The following is a 24487-nucleotide window of genomic DNA, read 5'->3' as shown; positions in this document are numbered from 1 at the left end:
CTAGTGCAGCCTTAAGGTACAAGTGGTTCTGTTTAAGCCGGAGTTTCCAAACATGAAAGAACCCTGAGTATATAGTGTAAATGAGAATGGAAAACCTTGTTTACTTTGCTTTGAAGACTGAGCCCAACCAAGAGTAGAGGTGAAGAGAACACTCAGATGTACTAAATACTGGGTAAGTGTGAGAAATGACTTCGAATTCTTGACTAGTCAGATCAGCCTGTAAAAGAATGGAGATGTGTAGGAAGTCCTCATGATATGGAACAAGGAGAAGTTTCTATAATAATGGAATTTCAACCACAATCCATGAATATGGTGGGCCGAATAGTGCCATAACTTAAGACATAAGGTGCAGGTGTGAAGCCAAAAGGAAAAGTACAAAACTGGAAAACTTAATATCATTCAGTGAACAGAAAAGTGTCTCAAGGACAGAACAAATGGAATGTGTAAAAAGTATCTGACATATCAATCTTAACTACATATAGGATGAAAAAAACAACCAGAGAGAAAAGAAACCTTCCACAAAAAAATATATGGCTAATAACAAGTTAATAAGTGAACACCAAATCCCAATCTTAGCCCTCTATGAGAGAAGAGTAGCATTTCTTAGTAGAAGCAAATACTTTCATGATAGCATTTTGGGACAAAAATACGAGAATGTATCCAGGAGGCACTGTAGATAAATGGGATCAAAAGGAGGAAGTAAGAAAAGAGAAAAGGAGGAGATGGGAGGAAGAGTGGAGAAACTGGCTGTGGAAAAGAACCTGAAGAACCCATCAATCAACCAAATGCTGGTTAAGTGAGACAGATGAGCACCCACTGGATAGTTATCAATGAGACAAATGATACTGACATTATGAAGTAGGAAAATGGGAAGAAAGAGGTCAGGAAGATGAATGGTAAGGGAAGACACAGTTAACAGAAGTGTGAAGTTGAGAATGATGAAAAACAAGAGACCAACAAGGATGGCTGCTTCAACCAAGGTCTTAAAAATCAAGAGCACTACCAAGGAAGGCACCAAATGGGGATCAAATAAACATCACAGAGTTAGGCATGATGCAGATGAACATTAGTCAGGACAGCATCCAGACCCAACAAGTCCAAAACAGCAGAAGAGAAAAGTAAGGAGAAATAAGGTAGAATCAGTGATACAGGCTAATCTGGTGAAAAAAAAAAAAACCTCTTCAGAGAAACCTCTCCACAGTACAATGAAGTGCCTTAGACATAAAGTGTAGGAAGGTAGTAAGAAAAACAAGGCCAGAAAAGTGGGCACTAGAATATGAAATAGATGCTAAAGAATAGAAGTCCAAGTATGTACAAGGAAACACATTCAATTAGGTCATCAAAACACAACAAACTGCCAGTAGCAGCAGGTTCAAGTGTTAGTAATATTGTCACCATCACAGGACAAATTAAAAGGTACCATCATCTGAAAATTAGCATTTGATAAGAAAATTTTCTATTTTTCTTTATTAATCAAACCAGTTAAACTTTAATACTTTTAAACACATGCCTGTTTGAAAAAATACTGAGAAAAAGAAAGAAGATTTTTCAAGCACATGCAATCACATCCGTTAATTTTGGAATTAGGAATAGTTCAGAGAAAGTTTGAGCACATAAACGTGCAAGCTCATTCTGCCTATATGTGCAGTTATCGATGGTTGTCAATCATCATAAGTCCACTAAATGTCTTTGTAGAAGTTGTAAATGTAAATATAGTTTATAATATTTTATTATTTATTAAAAATAAAATGCTACAGCAATATTTTCTGTGATTTTTAATTATTCCACCATATACAGAAAAAAGACAACATTTATTATCAAAATTTCACTAAAAGATCCCAAGTATAAAATCACTATCTTTAAGCCTCATGGTAAATCTGGTAACATAGATTTGGCAAGTCTTTATTTACTAATTCTGTTGAATCAATAATACATAAATCATACTACATTTATAAAACTAAAAACTTACCTGTCATCACCCATCTTTCCATGAACTTTCTCGTCATCTCGGAGCTTCATTTTTTCCTTTTTTTTCCCTTTCCTGTGATGAGGTCCTTGCCGGAGGTATGAAAGAATCTGGGTCAGTTTGTTGATCACTATATCATTAGTGGTAAGTGTAGTCTGGGTCTGATACAATAAGAAGGTAGTACTGTACTCTATAGTCATCCTAGTACTTAAATAAGAGTTCTAATGAACCAGTACAATATCTAACATCATTTGTATATTTATACATTTTATACAAACTTTCTGAAAAGTTAAAAATGTTTCCTACATTAATGTATTTTACACAATACTTCAACAAGCTGATATTTGTGATATCGTGACTAGTAAAGTAATACTGATAACTATTATTAGTTTAGTTGCTACATCAGCTATAAAAAATCTCACAACTTCTACTAATCACAGTGGATACTTTTCACTACAGGGTTTGAAGAATAAATAACATTTATTATTACATATTATTCAGCAGGCAGGTAGTTCAAGATACTTTCTGAATTTCTCAATAGACATACCTCAATGACTGGACAGTCAGCTTTGCTACGAAGTCGAGTGGTAGGAATATCACTCTCTGCATAGTCATCTTCTAAGTCGATAACATATGCCATACGGCCCGGAAGGAACAGGTCATTTTTATCAACTTGATATCCACGAAACAAGAGACGATACAAGTTTCTCCCTGTAAAGAAAATATGAATTACAACATTTGTCAGGCTTACTAATAAACCAAGTAAATATTAAGTTCTTATAACAAAAACATCTAAAGAGAGCAAAGCAAAATTTCAGAGACAGAATAGATGATGTAAGGAAAACAGAAAAAAGTGAGAAGATAGCAAAATACTGAAAACTAGAAAGTGAAATACATAAAAAAGTTTGCCCTATAAAACTTGTGAGAAATCTGTTTCCATGGGAAGAACAAGAACTATGTTAGAGTACAACAGAACAACAAGAAAGTTCACACAGAAAAAGTACACAATAAAAAAAAAAGTTCCTTAAAAAGAGTAAAAGAAACCAAAAAACCAAAAATGAAGATATAAGGAGAAAAACTCTACTTAATATCACTAGAATATACGAGAAGAACAAATATGAATAAAATTTTTCCACACAAAAGTAATAAGTAAGGTCACACAAATATATACAGAAAAAAACAGTTGTGGAAGATGACATAATAAGAAACACAAAACTACAGAACCAAATTTAACAATGGAACCCTAAAGTAAGGTGGCTCAAATATATATAGAAGAATAAAGTTGTGAAAGATGACTTACTAAATACAAAAACACAGAATAATCTTTAACAATGGAAGCCTAAGGTAAGGTGGCTCAAATATATATAGAAGAATAAAGTTGTGAAAGATGACTTACTAAATACAAAAACACAGAATAATCTTTAACAATGGAAGCCTAAAGTAAGGTGGCTCAAATATTTTTAGAAGATGGCTTAATAATAAATACAAAACTACAGAACCAAATTTAACAATGGAACCCTAAGGTAAGGTGGCCCAAATATATATAGAAGAATAAAGTTGTGAAAGATGACTTAATAATAAATACAAAACTACAGAACCAAATTTAATAATGGAACCCTAAAGTAAGGTGGCCCAAATATATATAGAAGAATAAAGTTGTGAAAGATGACTTATTAAATACAAAACTACAGAACAATCTTTAACAATGGAAGCCTAAAGTAAGGTGGCTCAAATATTTTTAGAAGATAGCTTAATAATAAATACAAAACTACAGAACCAAATTTAACAATGGAACCCTAAAGTAAGGTGGCCCAAATATATATATAGAAGAATAAAGTTGTGAAAGATGACTAAATAATAAATACAAAACTACAGAACGAGAGTTAACAATGGAAGCCTAAAGTAAGGTGGCTCAAAAGTACTACAGAAGAAGTAAAACATAAAGATGTACATAAACATGTTGGAAAACAAGGTATGCAGAGGCATCCTGAACCAGACTTGGAAGTAATAGTAATAAAACATTGCATAATAGTATATTCATTGAGTCCCAAAATATAACGCACAACTCACCCATTCTGGTCTTGAACTGCATGTCTTCTTCATCTTTGATTCTGAAAGTAAACTGTTATGTAATGTTTTTCATCATTCACTGCAAAAAAAAAAAGGCCTGAACTTATAATTGTATGTTCTAGACTTATTCATGGGAATACTTACCAGACTCTGAAATAGGTTATGCTTACATGTATACCAGTTCACACAAACACTGTCAAATCAAGTTCAGTAAATTATTCCATTTGTAAAAATCAATAAACACAAACTCACACATTAAGTCCTTTTTTTATGGTGACCATTCTTTGGTCTGTCACAAAATGTTACATTTACAATTTAAATCAGCTACTCTATAATCAATGTTTGTCAGTAAAATCACCATTAACATTCACACTATAGTTATAAGTTTTATAGTATCAAAGTTTTAATTGTTTTATTTAAAAATAAACCTCATGAAAATTCTTAAGGTTTTTTTCTCAATCTCTTGTGTTTTCCAAGCTCCAAAAATGTTAAATTTGTATCTTTGTAGTTTGAATAGTTCTTAACACACACTAACCTTCCATTTATATAAAGAATCAAGGTTAATTGTTCTGGTTCACATATTATCCTTAAAGTTCCTTGGGACATGTTCAAAGAAATGAGAAATAAATTTATCTGAACTTTTGACAGATGCAACACACAACATGGAGTTGCTATTTCTCAACCACTTACACATAGTGAACTACATGTTTATAACCAATGGAAAGAGCAATTTTTCAAGTACATTTTTCTGTTACTTTAAAATTGACACAAAGAACTAACATTATTTGTCACTTTGAAACATCTTAGATAGACAGTTACACTGAATTAGCATTGTTTCTTACCTTGAAATATGTTAGATAAACAGTTACATTGTATTGAATTAACATTATTTCTCACCTTGAAATATGTTAGATAAACAGTTACATTGTATTGAATCAATATTATTTCTTATGTTGAAATATGTTAGATAGACAGTTACATTTTATTGAATTAGCATTATTTCTCACCTTGAAATATGTTAGATAAACAGTTACATTGTATTGAATTAGCATTATTTCTCACCTTGAAATATGTTAAATAGACAGTTACATTGTATTTAGGTCTTAGTTTTATATTTTACTTTATTATGTGCTATTTACAGTGTACAGTTCAAAGTTAATATGTTTAATAATATTGTTTATATAACCCAACATCTGCTTGATTCACAAAGGATGGTGTAAACAACACCACATTCTGTTGAGGGCTAAAGTTTCTTTGCCTACTATATCATAACACCTGCTGGAAACACCCAATGGTGTGTGGTGCAATAAATACTGGTGATAAAGCACAGGAAAAGATAATCAATTATTAAAATAAATTATGTGAAAATGTACAGATATGAAAAAACATGTTTCAAAATTATTTCAGAAAATACTAAAAGGTATGAACGTTCTTCTTATCTCTTCATTTTAAAATTTCAGGTTCACTGTACTAAAGTGTATATAGTATACATTGATAGCAATAGTTACAGTTAGTAATATTATACAGAAAGTAAAAAAGTATATATATAAACATGTACCTTAATGTTAAAAAAACCCTTTGATATTCACTTTGTAGGTCCTAACAGTTATGTGAATGAAATCTGAAACCTACAAGTTGGAACAGAGTGCTTTTTTTTATATTCCTGCTATTTTGTTGGTTACAAATTTGAGGTGAACATTTGACAGCTTATGTAAACACAGTTAAGTAAAACTGAAAGCATACGTTGTTTTCATGATCACTTGTTCCAGTTCTTCTTCTTCTTTCTCCTTGCTGGTGATTTCACTTCTCACCTGTTCACACACAAACAACAATTACATATAACGTCTGGTGATTTCACTTCTCACCTGTTCACACACACAAACAACAATTACATATAACGTCTGGTGATTTCGCTTCTCACCTGTTCACACACATAAACAACAATTACATATAACGTCTGGTGTTTTCACTTCTCACCTGTTCACACACACAAACAACAATTACATATAACGTCTGGTGATTTCGCTTCTCACCTGTTCACACAAACAACAATTACATATAATGTCTGGTGATTTCACCTCTCACCTGTTCACACATATAAATATCAATTACATATAATGTCTGGTGATTTCACTTCTCACCTGTTCACACACAAACAACAATTATATATAACATCTGGTGATTTCACTTCTCACCTGTTCACACAAGTAACAATTACATAAAACATCTGGTGATTTCACTTCTCACCTGTTCACACACACAAACAACAATTACATATAATGTCTGGTGATCTCACTTCTCACCTGTTCACACACAAACAACAATTATATATAACATCTGGTGATTTCACTTCTCACCTGTTCACACAAGTAACAATTACATAAAACATCTGGTGATTTCACTTCTCACCTGTTCACACACACAAACAACAATTACATATAACATCTGGTGATTTCACTTCTCACCTGTTCACACACACAAACAACAATTACATATAATGTCTGATGATTTCACTTCTCACCTGTTCACACATATAAATATCAATTACATATAACGTCTGGTGATTTCACTTCTCACCTGTTCACACACACAAACAACAATTACATATAACGTCTGGTGATTTCGCTTCTCACCTGTTCACACACATAAACAACAATTACATATAACATCTGGTGATTTCACTTCTCACCTGTTCACACACACAAACAACAATTACATATAACGTCTGGTGATTTCACTTCTCACCTGTTCACACACACAAACAACAATTACATATAATGTCTGGTGATTTCACCTCTCACCTGTTCACACACATAAATATCAATTACATATAATGTCTGGTGATTTCACTTCTCACCTGTTCACACACAAACAACAATTATATATAACATCTGGTGATTTCACTTCTCACCTGTTCACACACAAACAACAATTACATATAACGTCTGGTGATTTCGCTTCTCACCTGTTCACACACACAAACAACAATTACATATAATGTCTGGTGATTTCACTTCTCACCTGTTCACACACAAACAACAATTATATATAACATCTGGTGATTTCACTTCTCACCTGTTCACACATAAGTAACAATTACATATAACGTCTGATGATTTCACTTCTCACCTGTTCACACACAAACAACAATTACATATAACGTCTGGTGATTTCACTTCTCAATTGTTCACACACATAAGTAACAATTATATAAAATATCTGGTGATTTCACTTCTCACCAGTTCACACACATAAACAACAATTACATATAACATCTGGTGATTTCACTTCTCACTTGTTCACACACCAACAAACAAACAATTATATACAAAGTCTGGTGATTTCACTTCTCACCTGTTCACACACGTAAATAACATATATAAATTTATAAAAAAAAACTTTCATTAATGTTAATATATAACACAATACAGTTTTTACTACTAATTTCCTGAGCTCCAAAAACAAAAACCTGTCTTCAACATTTTTTAAAGGAAGCTGCATGTGAAATTAAAATTAGTTTGGAATTTTAAAAAAAAACTTCAGTAAAATACCTAAGAAGTTCTACCAAATTATTAGTTTCATAAACCTTGTATTTATGGAGTTGTTATAGTACACCTATTATTGAAACAATTGGTTTCACAAAACAAGCTTTTTTACAAACAAATGGCAGCACAAACAAAGAAAATTTTTTTCTCTTTATTTACAATTATATAAAAAGGTGCAACTGAAACTTGTGAATAAAGAGAAATCAACACATGTATGAAAATTAAACAAAGGATTATTAGGACTTGATATAAAAAAACAAACCTCACAAACCTACACGCATAAACCTTTTCTTATAGCAAGACCAACATACACACACCTAAGAGAAATCTAATTTATTTGTTTTGTTTGTAATTAAGCACAAAGCTACACAATGAGATATCTCTCCTCTGCCCACAATGGGTATCGAAACCCAGAGTTTAGCATTCCAAGTCTGCAGACATTACAAGTTGTGCCACTGAGGGCAACCTAACTGAACTAACACACTAATAATACTTGTATATATAAAAGCAATCTACTCAACAGAAAAACAAGACCTATATATCTATATATAGCTGATCTACAACAAAAAAATAAAACCTATATATATATAAAACTAATCTACTCAGCAAAAATACAAGACCTATATACACTGCTGGCCAAAATCTTAAGGCCAATGAACATAAAGAAAAAATATGCATTTTGCATTGTTAAACTCAACCACTTATTTGAGAAGAGCTTCGAAAGATGAAAATAAGAAAAGGGAAAATAAAACCTTTTTAGCATTTGTTGGGAAATGCCCAACAAGAGGTCTCACTAGTGAGTTGCACGGCCATCATTGCAAATAACTTCAAACATTCGCTTTGGCGTGGTCGATATAAGCGTTTGCAGAAGGCTGGCTGGGATGTCATTCCAAGTGATGAAGATGGCTTCACGAAGATCATGCACTGTTTGGAACTGACGTCCACTTCTATAGACTTCCCTTGCCATCCACCCCTAAATATTTTCAATGGGGTTCAGTTCGGACGAACGCACTAGATGGTCCAAAAGAATCATGTTATTCATCATGAAAAAGTCCTTTCTCCTGCGGGCATTGTGGATTGCAGCACTGTCTTGCTGAAAGATTCAATCATTTCCACACAATTGAGGGCCTTTAGTCAATAAGAATGTCCTCTCCAACATGCCAATGTAGCCAGCTGCTGTTTGACGCCCCTGTATAACCTGAAGCTCCATTAGTCCATGGAAGGAGAAAGCACCCCAGATTATGATAGAACTTCCCCCACTGTGTTGTGTAGAAAATGTCTCCAGTGGGATATCCTTATCGAGCCAGTAACGTTGTAAACCATCTGGACCATCCACGTTAAATTTTTTCTCATCAGAGAACAAAACCTTCTTCCACTTTTCTACGTCCCATGTTTGGTGCTTCTCAGCAAAGTTTAACCGAGCTATTTCATGATGTGGAAGGAGATGTAGCCTTTGATGACGTTTACAGTTTTAAAAGCCTTTCTCTCATAGATGCCATCTTATTGTTCTTGAGCTGCATTCTGCGTCTCTAAGGGCCTTAATCTGGTTCGATGATTGGCTGGTGTCTTGCTGGACAATCCATCAAAATTTTCTTGGGCCGACTTGAAATTCTCATTCTGTATCCCTCAGGGTCTTTTAAGAAATTTGCAACAGCAGTTTTACTACGACCAATCTCACCAGCAATGGCACGTTGAGAGAGACCTTGCTTTTGCAGCTCAACAATTCTGCCACGTTCAAACTCTGTCAACTTTTTAGCCTTTCCCATGTGTTTACCCAATGTAACACAGGAGATGTCAGTGGGAAATGTTGACAACGCTAATGCTTTAACACAAATGACTAAATTTCGTTATGTGTTTACCGATTAACACTTCATTTCAGTATGGTCTTAAACTTTTGATCAGCTAGTATTTAGGTTAATTTCATAGTGTTCACATTTTCCCTATTAAATGCTAAAAAAAGCTTTTTATTTTTATTTTCATCTTTCGAAGCTCTACTCAAATAAGTGGTTGAGTCTAACAATGCAAAATGCATATTTTTTCTTTATGTTCATTGGCCTTAAGATTTTGACCAGCAATGTATATATATATAAATAATCTTCTCAAATAAAACATTAACACCTATATATCAGCCTTATCTACATTTCAAGGTCGGAAGAAAGCAACTTGTAAATTTATGCATAATAAACTAAGAGATAATAAACCTTATCTCTTAGTTCAGAATAATTGACAGACATTTTGAACAAAATTTTGACTTATAAAGATTGAAGAAGTGAGTACAAAAAAGACACGATACAAAATTAAAAAAGGTTCAAAATCTTCAGAGGGTAGAAGAAACAAATGTACAGTTAATAGAGAAAATGTGTTGAACTTCAGGAAATATGAATGATGGTTTGCAGAGTTCCAATCAGAATAACACATTTTAGATGGTAAAAATCAATAAAAGACACCATGCAAGCATTAGTTGAAGGAAATCCAAAGTTGATCACATGAAAAATGGTTCAACAGCTCCATACAACCATTATCCACCTTCACAAACTTGGACTATGGGTTCCACATGATTTGAGAGATAATTATTGTGCTCAGGGGATCACTATTTGTACACTTTTAAGAACGAAACACGATACTGAACCATTTCTGGAAAGAATCGTTACTAGCAATGAAAAGTGGGTTCTTTATGAGCATATACAATGTAAGAGGCAACAGTGGAATCCCAGTTAAACACCAATTCCAACACCGTAGGGTCACTTACACCCAAAACAAGTTTTGCTTTGTGTTGAGAGAGTGATCTGAGGGGTGTAGTCCATCACAGAATTTTGGATCCCAATCAAACAATCACAGCAGAAAGATGTCAGTTGGAGTGGTTACACCAAACACTGATAAAACAAAAAGCTGCATTAATCAATCAAACACACATAATGATTTTTTATGTCAATGTAAGACCACACTGCTAAAATGACCCAAGAAAAACATCATGCCTCAAACTGGGCACTTGTACCTCATCCATCTTATTCCTCCATCTGATTATCATATTTTCAGATCCTTACAGCATCAAATAACAAGGAACTAAAAACTGACTTAAGATGGTTTTCTGAATCCAAACCAAAGGAATTTTATTCACAAAGAATCTGAAACTTACTTTAAAGATGAAATTATGTCACAGAAAATGGGGGCAAATATTGTCCTCATTAAATTAGTAATAGAAGACTGGTTTTTGTTCACTTTATTAAAGTACCCAACAAATGACAATACTTTCTTTCTGGTCTCATATATAAACCTAATATACTCAACAAAACATAACGAACATACACATCTAAAAACCTAACCTCCAACAAAACATAATGAGCCCCTAGGTACAAAAACCTAAGCTGCTTAAACAGGAAATTATAAACACTTCTAAATATAAATCTAACCTACTCCAACAAAACATAACCAACACAATCTGTAACAAAGACTACCCTGAACCAATATACTCACTAGCCCCATCTGTAACAAAGATTAACCAACACCTATAAATCCCACTAACCTTCTGTAACAAAGTTTAGCCTACACCTATACACCCACTAACCTTGTGTAACAAAGATTAACCTAAACCTATATACCCACTGATCTTCTGTAAAATAGTTTAACCTAAACCTGTACTCTCTACTAACCTTCTGCAAAACAGTTTCACCTAGACCTATACTCTCTACTAACCTTCTGCAAAACAGTTTAACCTAGACCTATACTCTCTACTAACCTTCTGCAAAATAGTTTAACCTAGACCTATACTCTCTACTAACCTTCTGTAAAATAGTTTAACCTTGACCTATATACTCTACTAACTTTCTGTACAATAGTTTAACTTAGACCTGTACTCTTTACTAATCTTCTGTAACAAAGATAACCTAAACCTATATACCACTGATCTTTGTGTAAAATAGTTTAACTTAAACCTGTACTCTTTACTAATCTTCTGTAACAAAGATTAACCTAAACCTATATACCACTGATCTTTTCTCTGTAAAATAGTTTAACCTAGACCTATACTTTCTACTAACCTTCTGTAAAAAAGTTTAACCCAAACCTATATACTCTACTAACCTTCTGTGAAAAGTTTAATCTAGACCTATACTCTCTACTAACCTTATGTAAAGTAGTTTAACCTAGACTTATACTTTTTACTAACCTTCTGTAACAAAGATTAACCCAAACCTATATACCCACTAATCTTCTGTGACAAAGTTTAACCTAGACCTACACTCTCTACTAACCTTCTGTAACAAAGTTTAACCTAGACCTACACTCTCTACTAACCTTCTGTAACAAAGTTTAACCTAGACCTACACTCTCTACTAACCTTCTGTAACAAAGTTTAACCTAGACCTACACTCTTTACTAACCTTCTGTAACAAAGTTTAACCTAGACCTACACTCTCTACTAACCTTCTGTAACAAAGTTTAACCTAGACCTACACTCTTTACTAACCTTTAGTAACAAAGTTAGCCTAGACCTAACCACTCTACTAACCTTCTGTAACAAAGCATAGTCAAGACCTTTCACCAAATGTGTGTGTTCCATGTCACCACCCAAGAACTTCGACTCCTGAATCATCTGTCGACGACGTTCAGCTGCATCCATACCCCTGAAAAGAAATTAACATTTAAATAATTACTATTTAAATACACATGGAAATAAATCATGTATTTATATAGCAGTAAGTGAAAACATTTGTGTAGACTTGCATTACTATTCAGCCTTTCAACAAAAATGTTTAACAGATGTGCAACAATTTGCATTTATTCACGATTATTTGTCCAAGACAAACTTTATGCCAGTACACATTTCAAACACTAATAATGTTTGATCTTCAACAATAATTATCTCTGTACACTTCTGAGACACTGTCAATGTCTGTAAACACAGTATAACAGACAAGTTGAGTGTTTGATGTCTCTACACATGGTATAACAGACAAGTTGTGTGTTGATGTCTCTACACATGGTATAACAGACAAGTTGTGTGTTGATGTCTCTACACATGGTATAACAGACAAGTTGTGTGTTGATGTCTCTACACATGGTATAACAGACAAGTTGTGTGTTGATGTCTCTACACATGGTATAACAGACAAGTTGTGTGTTGATGTCTCTACACACGATATAACAGACAAGTTGTGTGTTGATGTCTCTACACACGATATAACAGACAAGTTGGGTGTTGATGTCTCTACACACGGTATAACAGACAAGTTGTGCGTGTGTTGATGTCTCTACACACGGTATAACAGACAAGTTGTGCGTGTGTTGATGTCTCTACACACGGTATAACAGACAAGTTGTGCGTTGATGTCTCTACACACGGTATAACAGACAAGTTGTGCGTTGATGTCTCTACACACGGTATAACAGACAAGTTGTGCGTTGATGTCTCTACACACGGTATAACAGACAAGTTGTGCGTTGATGTCTCTACACACGGTATAACAAACAAGTTGTGCGTTGATGTCTCTACACACGGTATAACAGACAAGTTGTGTTGATGTCTCTACACAACGGTATAACAGACAAGTTGTGCTTGATGTCTCTACACGGTATAACAGACAAGTTGTGTGTTGATGTCTCTACACACGGTATAACAGACAAGTTGGGTGTTGATGTCTCTACACATGGTATAACAGACAAGTTGTGTGTTGATGTCTCTACACATGGTATAACAGACAAGTTGTGTGTTGATGTCTCTACACATGGTATAACAGACAAGTTGTGTGTTGATGTCTCTACACACAGTATAACAGACAAGTTGGGTGTTGATGTCTCTACACACAGTATAACAGACAAGTTGGGTGTTGATGTCTCTACACATGGTATAACAGACAAGTTGTGCGTTGATGTCTCTGCACATGGTATAACAGACAAGTTGGGTGTTGATGTCTCTACACGCGGTATAACAGACAAGTTGTGTGTTGATGTCTCTACACACAGTATAACAGACAAGTTGGGTGTTGATGTCTCTACACATGGTATAACAGACAAGTTGGGTGTTGATGTCTCTACACATGGTATAACAGACAAGTTGGGTGTTGATGTCTCTACACGCGGTATAACAGACAAGTTGTGTGTTGATGTCTCTACACACGGTATAACAGACAAGTTGTGTGTTGATGTCTCTACACATGGTATAACAGACAAGTTGTGTGTTGATGTCTCTACACACAGTATAACAGACAAGTTGTGTGTTGATGTCTCTACACACAGTATAACAGACAAGTTGTGTGTTGATGTCTCTACACACAGTATAACAGACAAGTTGTGTGTTGATGTCTCTACACACAGTATAACAGACAAGTTGTGTGTTGATGTCTCTACACACAGTATAACAGACAAGTTGTGTGTTGATGTCTCTACACATGGTATAACAGACAAGTTGTGTGTTGATGTCTCTACACATAACAGACAAGTTGGGTGTTGATGTCTCTACACATGGTATAACAGACAAGTTGTGTGTTGATGTCTCTACACATGGTATAACAGACAAGTTGGGTGTTGATGTCTCTACACATGGTATAACAGACAAGTTGTGTGTTGATGTCTCTACACATGGTATAACAGACAAGTTGTGTGTTGATGTCTCTACACATGGTATAACAGACAAGTTGGGTGTTGATGTCTCTACACATGGTATAACAGACAAGTTGGGTGTTGATGTCTCTACACATGGTATAACAGACAAGTTGGGTGTTGATGTCTCTACACACGGTATAACAGACAAGTTGTGTGTTGATGTCTCTACACACGGTATAACAGACAAGTTGTGTGTTGATGTCTCTACACACAGTATAACAGACAAGTTGTGTGTTGATGTCTCTACACACAGTATAACAGACAAGTTGTGTGTTGATGTCTCTACACACGGTATAACAGACAAGTTGTGTGTTGATGTCTCTACACATGGTATAACAGACAAGTTGTGTGTTGATGTCTCTACACATGGTATAACAGACAAGTTGTGTGTTGATGTCTCTACACACAGTATAACAGACAAGTTGTGTGTTGATGTCTCTACACATGGTATAACAGACAAGTTGTGTGTTGATGTCTCTACACATGGTATAACAGACAAGTTGGGTGTTGATGTCTCTACACATGGTATAACAGACAAGTTGTGTGTTGATGTCTCTACACATGGTATAACAGACAAGTTGGGTGTTGATGTCTCTACACATGGTATAACAGACAAGTTGGGTGTTGATGTCTCTACACATGGTATAACAGACAAGTTGTGTGTTGATGTCTCTACACACAGTATAACAAACAAGTTGTGTGTTGATGTCTCTACACACAGTATAACAGACAAGTTGGGTGTTGATGTCTCTACACATGGTTAAAAGACCAGTTGGGTGTTGATGTCTCTACACATGGTTAACAGACCAGTTGGATGTTGATGTCTCTACACACAGTATAACAGACAAGTTGGGTGTTGATGTCTCTACACATGGTTAACAGACAAGTTGTGTGTTGATGTCTCTACACACAGTATAACAGACAAGTTGGGTGTTGATGTCTCTACACATGGTTAACTGACAAGTTCTGTGATGTCTCCACACACAGTATAACAGACAAGTTGGGTGTTATACACAGAAAGATGTACAACGATTTTGTCCTTACGACTTGACATCAGGAGCTACAGCTCTGTATCCTGCAGTTGATGATATAGGATCTTCACTCTGGTAGTCCTCAGCATTTCCTTCTCTTCTTTCCTTTGCCTACGTAAAATGTACAGATTTAAAAATATTGTTTCTCCAATCTACAAGTAAGTGGTGTAATTATATCATCGTATGAATTCAGAAGGTTTATATGAAACAAATTACATTCCAATAAACATCTACTGTATACCAACAAACAAAAGAGTTATAGAGTTCTAATGTAAATCGTGTGGATACCATGGTAATAACAAAAGGCAAAATACAAGTCAAGAGAAATAGAGTTCTAATGAAAATCATGTGGATACAATGGTAATAACAAAAGGCAGGATACAAGTTTATAGTGTCCTAACGTAAATCACGTGGATACAATGGTAATAACAAAAGGCAGGATACAAGTTCCAAGAGCAAGAAGCAAGAATTATAACTTTCCCATACTGAAAATGTATTTCTAACAAATACTTCTGTCTTATTACAAGATTAGCTATGCTCATTCATTGCTGCTCCCAATGTTCAAACTTTTTTTTCCTTTCACACCACCTACTGGAATCAAATGATTCCAATGTGTCTCTTTTGTAAATCATCATGTATAACCAACAGGAACACAGAATAACCATGTGATGCATGTTATTCCCTCTATGTTTCTCGAACAAACTAATACTTCAAGGTTGGGCATATGATGGAAGAACTGGGTTGGTTGGTTTGGTGTTTTATGGCACAGAGTAACTTGGCTATCTTTGCCAAACTTCCAGTAAAAAGTTTAAATAAATGTATGAAAATCAGAAAAATGAATCAAAGTAACACAAGACAAAGTTGAATTTTTTAATTAAAACTTAAACAGCATGAAATCCAATTTTTATATCTAGTGTGCAGCAGGAAAAGAGAAATTACAATAATACTAGTTTTAAATGACATTCTGTAGCATAGGATGAATGATCATAAATTGCCAGGATGACTAACAGGTAAGTACAAACATCAGCATTAGTTACCCGAAATTGGCCTTTCCAGTCCTGGGTTTGAGTTATGTGACATTATGCCCATTTTCTAATTTCATATCAAACTAGTTGTACTTTAAAAAGAAATCATAAAAAGAGGTATAATTTATGAATTAAAAACTTAAATAGTGTTGAAAAAATTAATGTCCTTTAAAAAACTAAAAACATTTCCAAGGTGGACAGTGTCAATATCACCAATAACACTGTATAAGGTTATGGACAAACCATGGGACAGAACATGTTTAAAATAGTGCCGTTGTTGAGAATCATAATGACTGCAAGAAAGTAATATGTGGCTTATTGTGACCTGACTGTTACACAGACTACACACTGATGCATCAGTTCCAGATAAAAGAAAATGATGAGTTAAAAAACTGTGACCAATACATAGTCTAGTCAGAACAACTTCCTCCTTCAGATTCTTATGAAAGCAAGACAGCCAAAGCCCAATACAGGATTTTATTTGAAAAATATTGTTTTCACATTGTACACTCTAAGTCAACTGCCAACTGGCATGGAGCTGGGCCTTAAATACAGGATCATAGTCCACGTATGGAATAAGCACAATGGTGATAGTGCCAGAGCAGAGAGATTTAGCTGCAATATCAGTGAGCTTGATCCTGCAAATACCAATGTGGGCCAGTATCCAGACATACTGGATAGAAGTAGACGTTAAAGAGAAATAGGCCAATCGGGTTTTGAATATCAGCGAGAATAGGTTGTGAACTAACGTGAAGCAATTCCAAGGCCAGTAGAGAACTATGGGAGTCAGTATAAATAATGCAGTTTGAGTGCTGCTAAGATTCTATGTGATCCAGGGCAAGAAAAATGGTGTACAGCTCAGCAGTGAACCAGAAGCTGTAGAAAAGATTCTGTGCACAACCACCAAACCACAACAAACCATGGCAGAGCCCACACAGTCACCAGATTTTGAACCATCTATATACATAGGAATGGAAGGATGGTTTGAAAGATGTTCAGCAAATAACAGATAGTATTTCCAATCAGGAGTGTCTACTTTTCTCAGATGATTTAAAGATAGGTCACATTTGGGGACTGTTTAAAAGGCCATGGTGGAATGGGCTGACCAGTGGATACAGCAATGTCACCCAAAGACAGACCCAATTTATCCAACAGAGCCTGGATACAAAGGCCAAAAGGAGCAAAGGCAAATTGTCTGTTTTGAAAAAGTATGGCCCACTGAGGAAGGAAAACACAACCCCAGGTGGGATGCTTTGGTAAGGAACAAAGTTTCAAAGCATATAGTAAAGACAGTTGCAAATAGCAGAGGTGAAAAGGAGGTTCATGAGACTATGTATAAGTTCTGAACTGGGGAAGTACGGAAAGCTCCAATGCAGAGACAAAGTCCTTGATGATGAATGGTGTCCAACATCTTTAAAGCTGAGGTTCTGGCAGAGCCATAGACAGGTGATCCATAGTCGAGTTTCAATCAAATAAGAGCACAATATATCTTTAGCACAGAACATCGATCCACTCCTCAAGTGGTGGAAGAGAGGACCTGCAGGATGTTCAGTGCTCTTATATATTTGACCCGTAGCTGCTTGATGTGTAGTATAAAGGTCAGCTTATAGTCAAAGGTAAGACCCAAGAACTTTATCTCAGGGACCACAGGTAGCATAACTTCACTGATACGAAGTTCAGGATCAGCATGAATACCCGTTGGTGGCAAAAGCGCATGCAAACGGTTTTGGAGAGAGAGAAGTTAAAGCCATTTGCTGTGGTCCACTTCAGGAAATGACTGAGGGCAGTCTGTAGCTGCTGCTCAATGTATCCCACGTTCAATAACTGACAGGAGATGTAAAAGTTGTCAACATAAAGCCCGTTTCCAACAATAAGAGAGATTGTTCAGTGATGGCATTAATCTTTATACTGAAAAGTGTGATACTCAAAACACTGCCTTGGAGGACTCCAAGTTCCTGTAGAAAAGAACGGGAGTGTCGAACCCACATGAACTTTGAATCTCCTGTCCATTAAAATATTCCTAATAAAAATGGGCAAATGGCCACGTAACCCATATATATATATCTATAGATCTCGCAAAATGCCATACCTCCATGTTGTATCATTAGCCTTCTCACTGTCAAAGAATGTTGATACAAGATGTCGTCGCTAAAAAAGGCTTCTCTGATTGATATTTCAAGTTGAATCAGGTGGTCCACGGTGGAGAGCTGTCTTTGGAACACACACTGGGTGGGCAAGAGAAAGTTGTGTGATTAAGGAACCAAAGAAGATGAGCATTAACCATCCTCTCCAAGGTCTTACAGAGACAGCTAGTCAAAGCAACTGGACAGTAGGTTGAAGGAATCTTAGGATCCTACCAAGGCTTACAGAAAGGTAGGACAAACATTCTCCTGCCAGGTTCAGTTAAAAACAATCAGAAAAATAGCAAGAGAAGTAGGAGATAGATGGCACAGCATTTCATAGTGTACATCATCAGGTCCAACCGATGTACTGCCAGACTGATGAAGGGCCAGTTTGAGTTCCACCAGTGTAAAGTGAAGATTATAGTCATAGAGACAATCAGCTTGAAAGAAAAGGGATGATCGCTCTGCCTCACTCTTGATGGCTAAGAAGATGAAAGAAGAAGCAGAAGTACTAGATACCTGGCAAAAGCTTTCACCTGGAGTATCGGCAATGCTCTAGGTATCAGCTACTTCCTGGTCATCAGAGAGCAAAATTGAGAGGGGGACAGAATTATACTGCCCACTGACCTATCGATTCTTGTTCCATTTGACTTTGGAACTGGTGGTAGAATATATACTGGTTGTGAGCTTAATCCAAGATTCCTTCTAGCTTTGACGACTAAACCACCAAGCGTGAGCACAGGCCTAGTGGAAAGCGATGCAGTTTAAGACTGTATAATACAGTCAGTTACTGCTGCCATACAGTCATCTATTGATGGCTTACAGACGATGGCAGGATCAAGTTCTGCAAGAGCAGTGAAAGATGGCCAGTTTCTACTGGGGCATGCGGGTCAGGTGGCCAATCTCTCTCAAAATTATAGGAAAATTATCACTGCCTCGTGGATTTTTGTCAACCCTCCATGAAAAATGGGAGAATAGTGAAAGGGAACAAATTGAGAAATCAATAGTAGTAAAGTACTGACTAGGTGCATGAAAATAAGTAAAAGAACCAGTATTGAAAAGAGAAAGGTTGTGATCAGTGAGCATACACTCTACAGAGCAACCCCTCCTATCAATATCAGCACTTCCCCAGAGAAGATGATGATCATTAAAGTCCCTCAGGACTAAAAAGGGAGACAGCAACTGATGAATGAGAACATCAAGGTATGACTGATCATATGTCTCTCCAGGTGACAGGTAGAGAGAACAAACAGTGATGGTACGACCCAAGGAAACACGGATGGCTATGACCTCGAAGGGTGTGTCAAGTGACAAAGACATGGTGGGCACATGCTGATCAAATAGCAGTGCTACCCCTCCACTCATCACACAGGTTGTCATTTCTGTACAAAGAAAACTGCCAAAACGTGACTGTATTGGCAGGTTTCAGAAATGTTTCCAGTAAAGAGAGACATACAGGATGGTAAGAAGCAATCAGTGTTTTGATGTCATCCAGATTAGAGAGTAAACCTTGACAGTTCCATTGTGGCCATTTTTATTTATGTGTAGGCGAATTGGGTGAAGAACCCTTCTGTTTATGACCACATCTTTTTTCTCTACTCTCTTTATTCGAGTGAGGTCTATCAACCTCCATGGATCCTGCCCTGGGTCAATTGGGCAGGTCTTTGCTGTTGGAAGAGGATTCCAGCAACTGAGGACATGAATGAATGATCGTTTTGCATCTTGGGGTGGAGAAGATGTGTCCGAGGAAATGCCTATAACCAGAATTCAAGGAAGTGAATCTTAGGATTTGTTGGAATGTATGTAAGGGACAGAGATGGGCATTGAAGTTGATCCATCACCATTTTTAACCATGGAAGTCAAAAGACTTTTCATTTGTTTGAAGAACAATTCTTTTGGAGGCACACAGAGATCCGTCTGCACTTCCACTGTAGTAGTGGAATAAAGTGCAGCAGCATACGTCCGAGATGAAGTAGTGGACAGCTACTTTCAAGTATCAAGACAAGTAATATTATGAATCGTTTTAAATGCCATATTTATTTTTCCTTCAATCCTTTAGAGCAAGAATGAAAAAAGAATGGATGAGAGCCATTGCAACTGATGCATTAAGGGTCCATTTCACACTCGTAGGCATCATGGTCCTCGCCACCGCAACAAGCACACATCAAGGAACCATGGCATGATGTCTTTGAGTGACCAAACCGCTGACACTGAAAACATCGGATAGGGTTTGGAATGTATGGCTGTACTCTGCAATTAAGATAACTTGCCTTGATGGAAGCAAGTGGATGTGGTGATGTAAATGTCAGAATGAGGATACTGGTCAGCATCATAATTCCATCTTTGTGAGTGTAGATACACCTCACTGGAGAAACTCCTTGAGTGGAGAAACCAGCAAGAATCTCTGATGTGGGGATGTTCCTCAAATCCATCTCAACAATAACTCCTCATGATGAATTCAAAGTAGCATGAGGTGTAACATCAATAGATATATCCCCAATTGCCTTTGAATGCATGAGGAGTTCACTGTGTTTCAACCAATATGTCACCAGATCGAAGCTTCTTTACCAACTCTGGAGAGCCAGCAAGTCCTTCTAGTCCCTTCTGAATTAAAAAGGGAGACATTTGCTCTAAAGGTGTGTCCAAAAGAGAATGTAGTATCAGAAAATGAGGTATAGGTGTTAGAAATGTTGAAGATTGCTGCTCAGAATCTTATAGATGTGGATGTTTACCTGTGGACTGTTTTTTCACTATTTTATTTAAGTTTTATTTGGGGGATCCATAATAAAAAAAAAGGAAATTTTGGTGCCCACTGACCCCATCCACCATGTAGCCCTATGAGGGGATGAACTACAGTGTCAAGCAAGGACACTGCAGCAATGCCAGGGTTTCGTGAGCACTATACCCAAACACCAGCATCAGATACAATGTCTACAACACCTGTTGAGAACATCCAACACTAGTACTTGGTTGACCCCAAGCCCACCTGTCTACAGGAATTCAAGGCCAAAGTGGTGTGTTAGGGTTGGACCCCTCAACCACCAGGATCCTCTCCTTCCCTTCACGGGTTGCCACAAACAGCAAACACACAGGTAGATGTTTAGAACCCAGAGGAGGTAAACTGAAAGAACAGAACCTTCCCTGGGAGGTCCCCTCACCACATACAGGAATCCACACTGAGGGGTATGGTGAGATGAGCTGATCTGTGAAAACCACTATGTCATCCAAAGATAGACCAAACTCATCCAACTGCACTTTGAGATCAAGGCTAAAAGAAACAGTGGCAGAGCATCTATTATGAAAAAGTGTGACTAACTGAGGAAGGAAAACACAAACTCAGATGGGATGCTGTAGTAAAGATCATTAAAAACAATTGGAAAGTATGGCATAGAGGGGGTTCAGTGGACTCCGTACACAAACTCTGGACTGGAAAAGTGTGGAAGGCCCCTGATGGCAAAGAGGGCCCAACATTTTCAATGTTGAAATCCTGGCAGAGCCATAGACCCATAGTCTAGTTTTGATCAAGTAAGAGCATGATAGATTTTTAGCATCTGTATAAACAGGGGTGGAATGATGGTTCAATGGATGTTCAGCAAATAACAGACAGTATTTCTAATCAGGAGTGTTTGCTTTTCTCAGATGACTTAAAGATAGGTTATATTTGGGGACTGTAATAAACCATGGTGGGTGGGCTGATCAGTGGATACTGCAATGTTATCCCAGGACAGACCCAATTCATCTAACTGCACCTAGATATGAAGGCCAAAAGGAACAATGGTAGATCATCTATTCTGAAGAAGATAGCCCACTGAGGAAGGAAAACACAATCCCAAATGGTATGCTTTGGTGAGGAACGTATTTTGGAAGCATATAGTAAAGACAGTTGCAAATGGCAAAGGTGCAAAGAATGTTCATAAGAGTCTACATATAAGCTCTGAACTGGGGAAGTGTGGAAAGCCCCAGTGCAGAGCTGAAGTCCTTGATGATGAATGGGATCCAGCATCTTTAAGGCCAAAGTCCTGGCAGAGCCATAGACCACTAATTCATAGTCGAGTTTCAAATGAATTAGAGCATGATATATCTTTAACATGGAACATCGATTTACCCCCAAAGAGGTGGAAGAGAGGACACGAAGGATGTTCAATGCCCTTGTAAACTTGACATGTAGCTGCTGGATATGTGGAATAAAGGTCAGGTTACGGTCAAATATAACCCCCAAGAATTTTGCCTCAAGAACTACAGGAAACACAGTTTCACCAATACAGAGTTCAGGATCAGGGTGAATACCCCTTTGACAGCAAAAGTGCATGCAAACAGATTTTGAAGAGATAAAGGTTGAACCCGTTTGCTGTGGTCCACATCAGTTAACGATTGAGGGCAGTCTGTAGCTGCCGCTCTATATACCTCACATTTGAAGACTGACATGAGATGTGGAAGTCGTCAACAAAGAGACCGTATACAATTGTAGGGGTAGTTGTCCACTGATGTCATAAATCTTTAAAATGAAAAGTGTGACATTCAAGACACAGCCCCAAGGTACTCCAAGTTCCCATGGGAAAAAATGGGAAAGTGTCAAACCCATGCTGGTTTGGAATCGCCAATTCATTAAAAAAATGTTTAATACATAACTGTAAATTGCCACACAATCCATATGAGTGATGGTCTCACAAACTACCATACCTCCATGTTGTGTCATAAGCCTTCTCAATGTCAAAGAATATCAATACAAGATGTTGGCATTTGAGAAAGGCTTCTCTGATTGATGTTTCAAGTTGAATTAGGTGGTCCATAGTGGACTGTTGTCTTTAAAACCCACACTGAGTGGGTGAGAGGAGGTTGTTTGATTCGAGGGACAAAAAAAACCAAAAACAAGCCAAACATTAACCATCCTCTCTAAGATCTTATACAGACAGCTTGAAAAAGCAATTGGATGGCAGTTCAAAAGAATCTTGGATCCTTTCCAGGTTTAAGGAAAGGGAGTACAATAGCATGGCACCAAGCATCGGGAAAAACATTCTTCTGCCAGATCTGGTTAAAAACAATCAGAAAAAAAGCAAGAGAGGAAGGAGAGAAATGGCACACCATCTTGTAATGAATATCATCAGGTCTGACTGATGTACTGCTAGACCGATCAAGAGCAAGTTTAAGTTCCACCAGTGTAAGGGGTGATTATAGTCATAGAGACAATCAGTCTGAAAGGAAATAGGCAATCGTTCTGCCCATGTTTTGATGGCTAAGAAGATGGGGGATGGCCAGTATCCTTCTTCCACCTAACCTTTCGAATTTTGTACCATATGACTTTGGAACTGGTGGTAGAAGAAATGCTAGAGGTGTATTTAATCCAAGATTCATTCTGGCTTTGATGACTGACCTGCCGAGCACATGCACAGGCCATCAACTCTCCAGAAAAGTAAGTGAAAAGTGAAGGAGAGTAGATAGACAGATCTATAACAGTAAAAGACCGACTAGGTGCATGAAAATAAGTATAAGAACCAATATTGAAGAGAGATAGGTTGTGATCCAAGAACATATGCTCTACAGCATGACCCCTCCAATCAATACTAGCACCACCCCAAAGGGGATTATGTCCATTAATATCCCCCAGTAGTAAAAAGGGGTAATTGGTAACTGCTCAATGAGGGCATCAAGGTCAAACTGATTAAAAATCTCTTCAGGAGGAAGGTAGAGAGAAGAAATAGTGATGGTACGACCCAAGGAAACACAGATGGCTACAACCTCCAAGGATGCATCAAGTAACAAGGACAGGGTGGGCACACACTGATAAACCAGCAATGCCACCCCACCAGGTAGTCATCCATAACATGACCTGTCATTTCTACAGAAATAAAATTGCCAAAAGGTGACTGTATCAGCAGGTTTCAGAAAAACTTCCTGTAAGGAGAGGCACATGGGATGGTAAGAATCAATCAAATTGTTAATTGTTGGCCACTACTATTAACACAGTGTGGTTCCAGGTTGCACCTGTAAGTGTCGTGGCCTTTACCACCACAACAAGCACACACCAAAGAACCACGACACAATGTTTTTGAGTGACCAAACTGCTGACACTGGAAACATCTGAGAGGGTTAGGAATGTAAGGCCATATTTTGCAGTTCAAATAACCTG

General features: G+C 36.9%; 1 protein-coding gene across 1 annotated transcript in view; it reads right to left on the bottom strand.

Annotated features, from left to right (window-relative positions):
* beag (IC cytokine homolog beag) overlaps window positions 1-24487 on the bottom strand; it is a 61442-nt gene that overhangs the window by 22044 nt on the left and 14911 nt on the right. The window contains exons 6-11 of the mRNA XM_076491706.1: window positions 15226-15323; window positions 12089-12203; window positions 5780-5847; window positions 4037-4077; window positions 2514-2677; window positions 1970-2127 (exon numbers count right to left, since the gene is read on the bottom strand). Of these exons, the coding sequence (XP_076347821.1) occupies window positions 1970-2127; window positions 2514-2677; window positions 4037-4077; window positions 5780-5847; window positions 12089-12203; window positions 15226-15323 (644 nt within the window). The remainder of the gene's footprint in view (window positions 1-1969; window positions 2128-2513; window positions 2678-4036; window positions 4078-5779; window positions 5848-12088; window positions 12204-15225; window positions 15324-24487) is intronic.

Source organism: Tachypleus tridentatus, chromosome 2 (assembly GCF_004210375.1).
Source record: "Tachypleus tridentatus isolate NWPU-2018 chromosome 2, ASM421037v1, whole genome shotgun sequence".
Lineage (NCBI taxonomy): Eukaryota > Metazoa > Arthropoda > Merostomata > Xiphosura > Limulidae > Tachypleus > Tachypleus tridentatus.
This window is presented reverse-complemented; position numbering and strand designations above follow the sequence as displayed.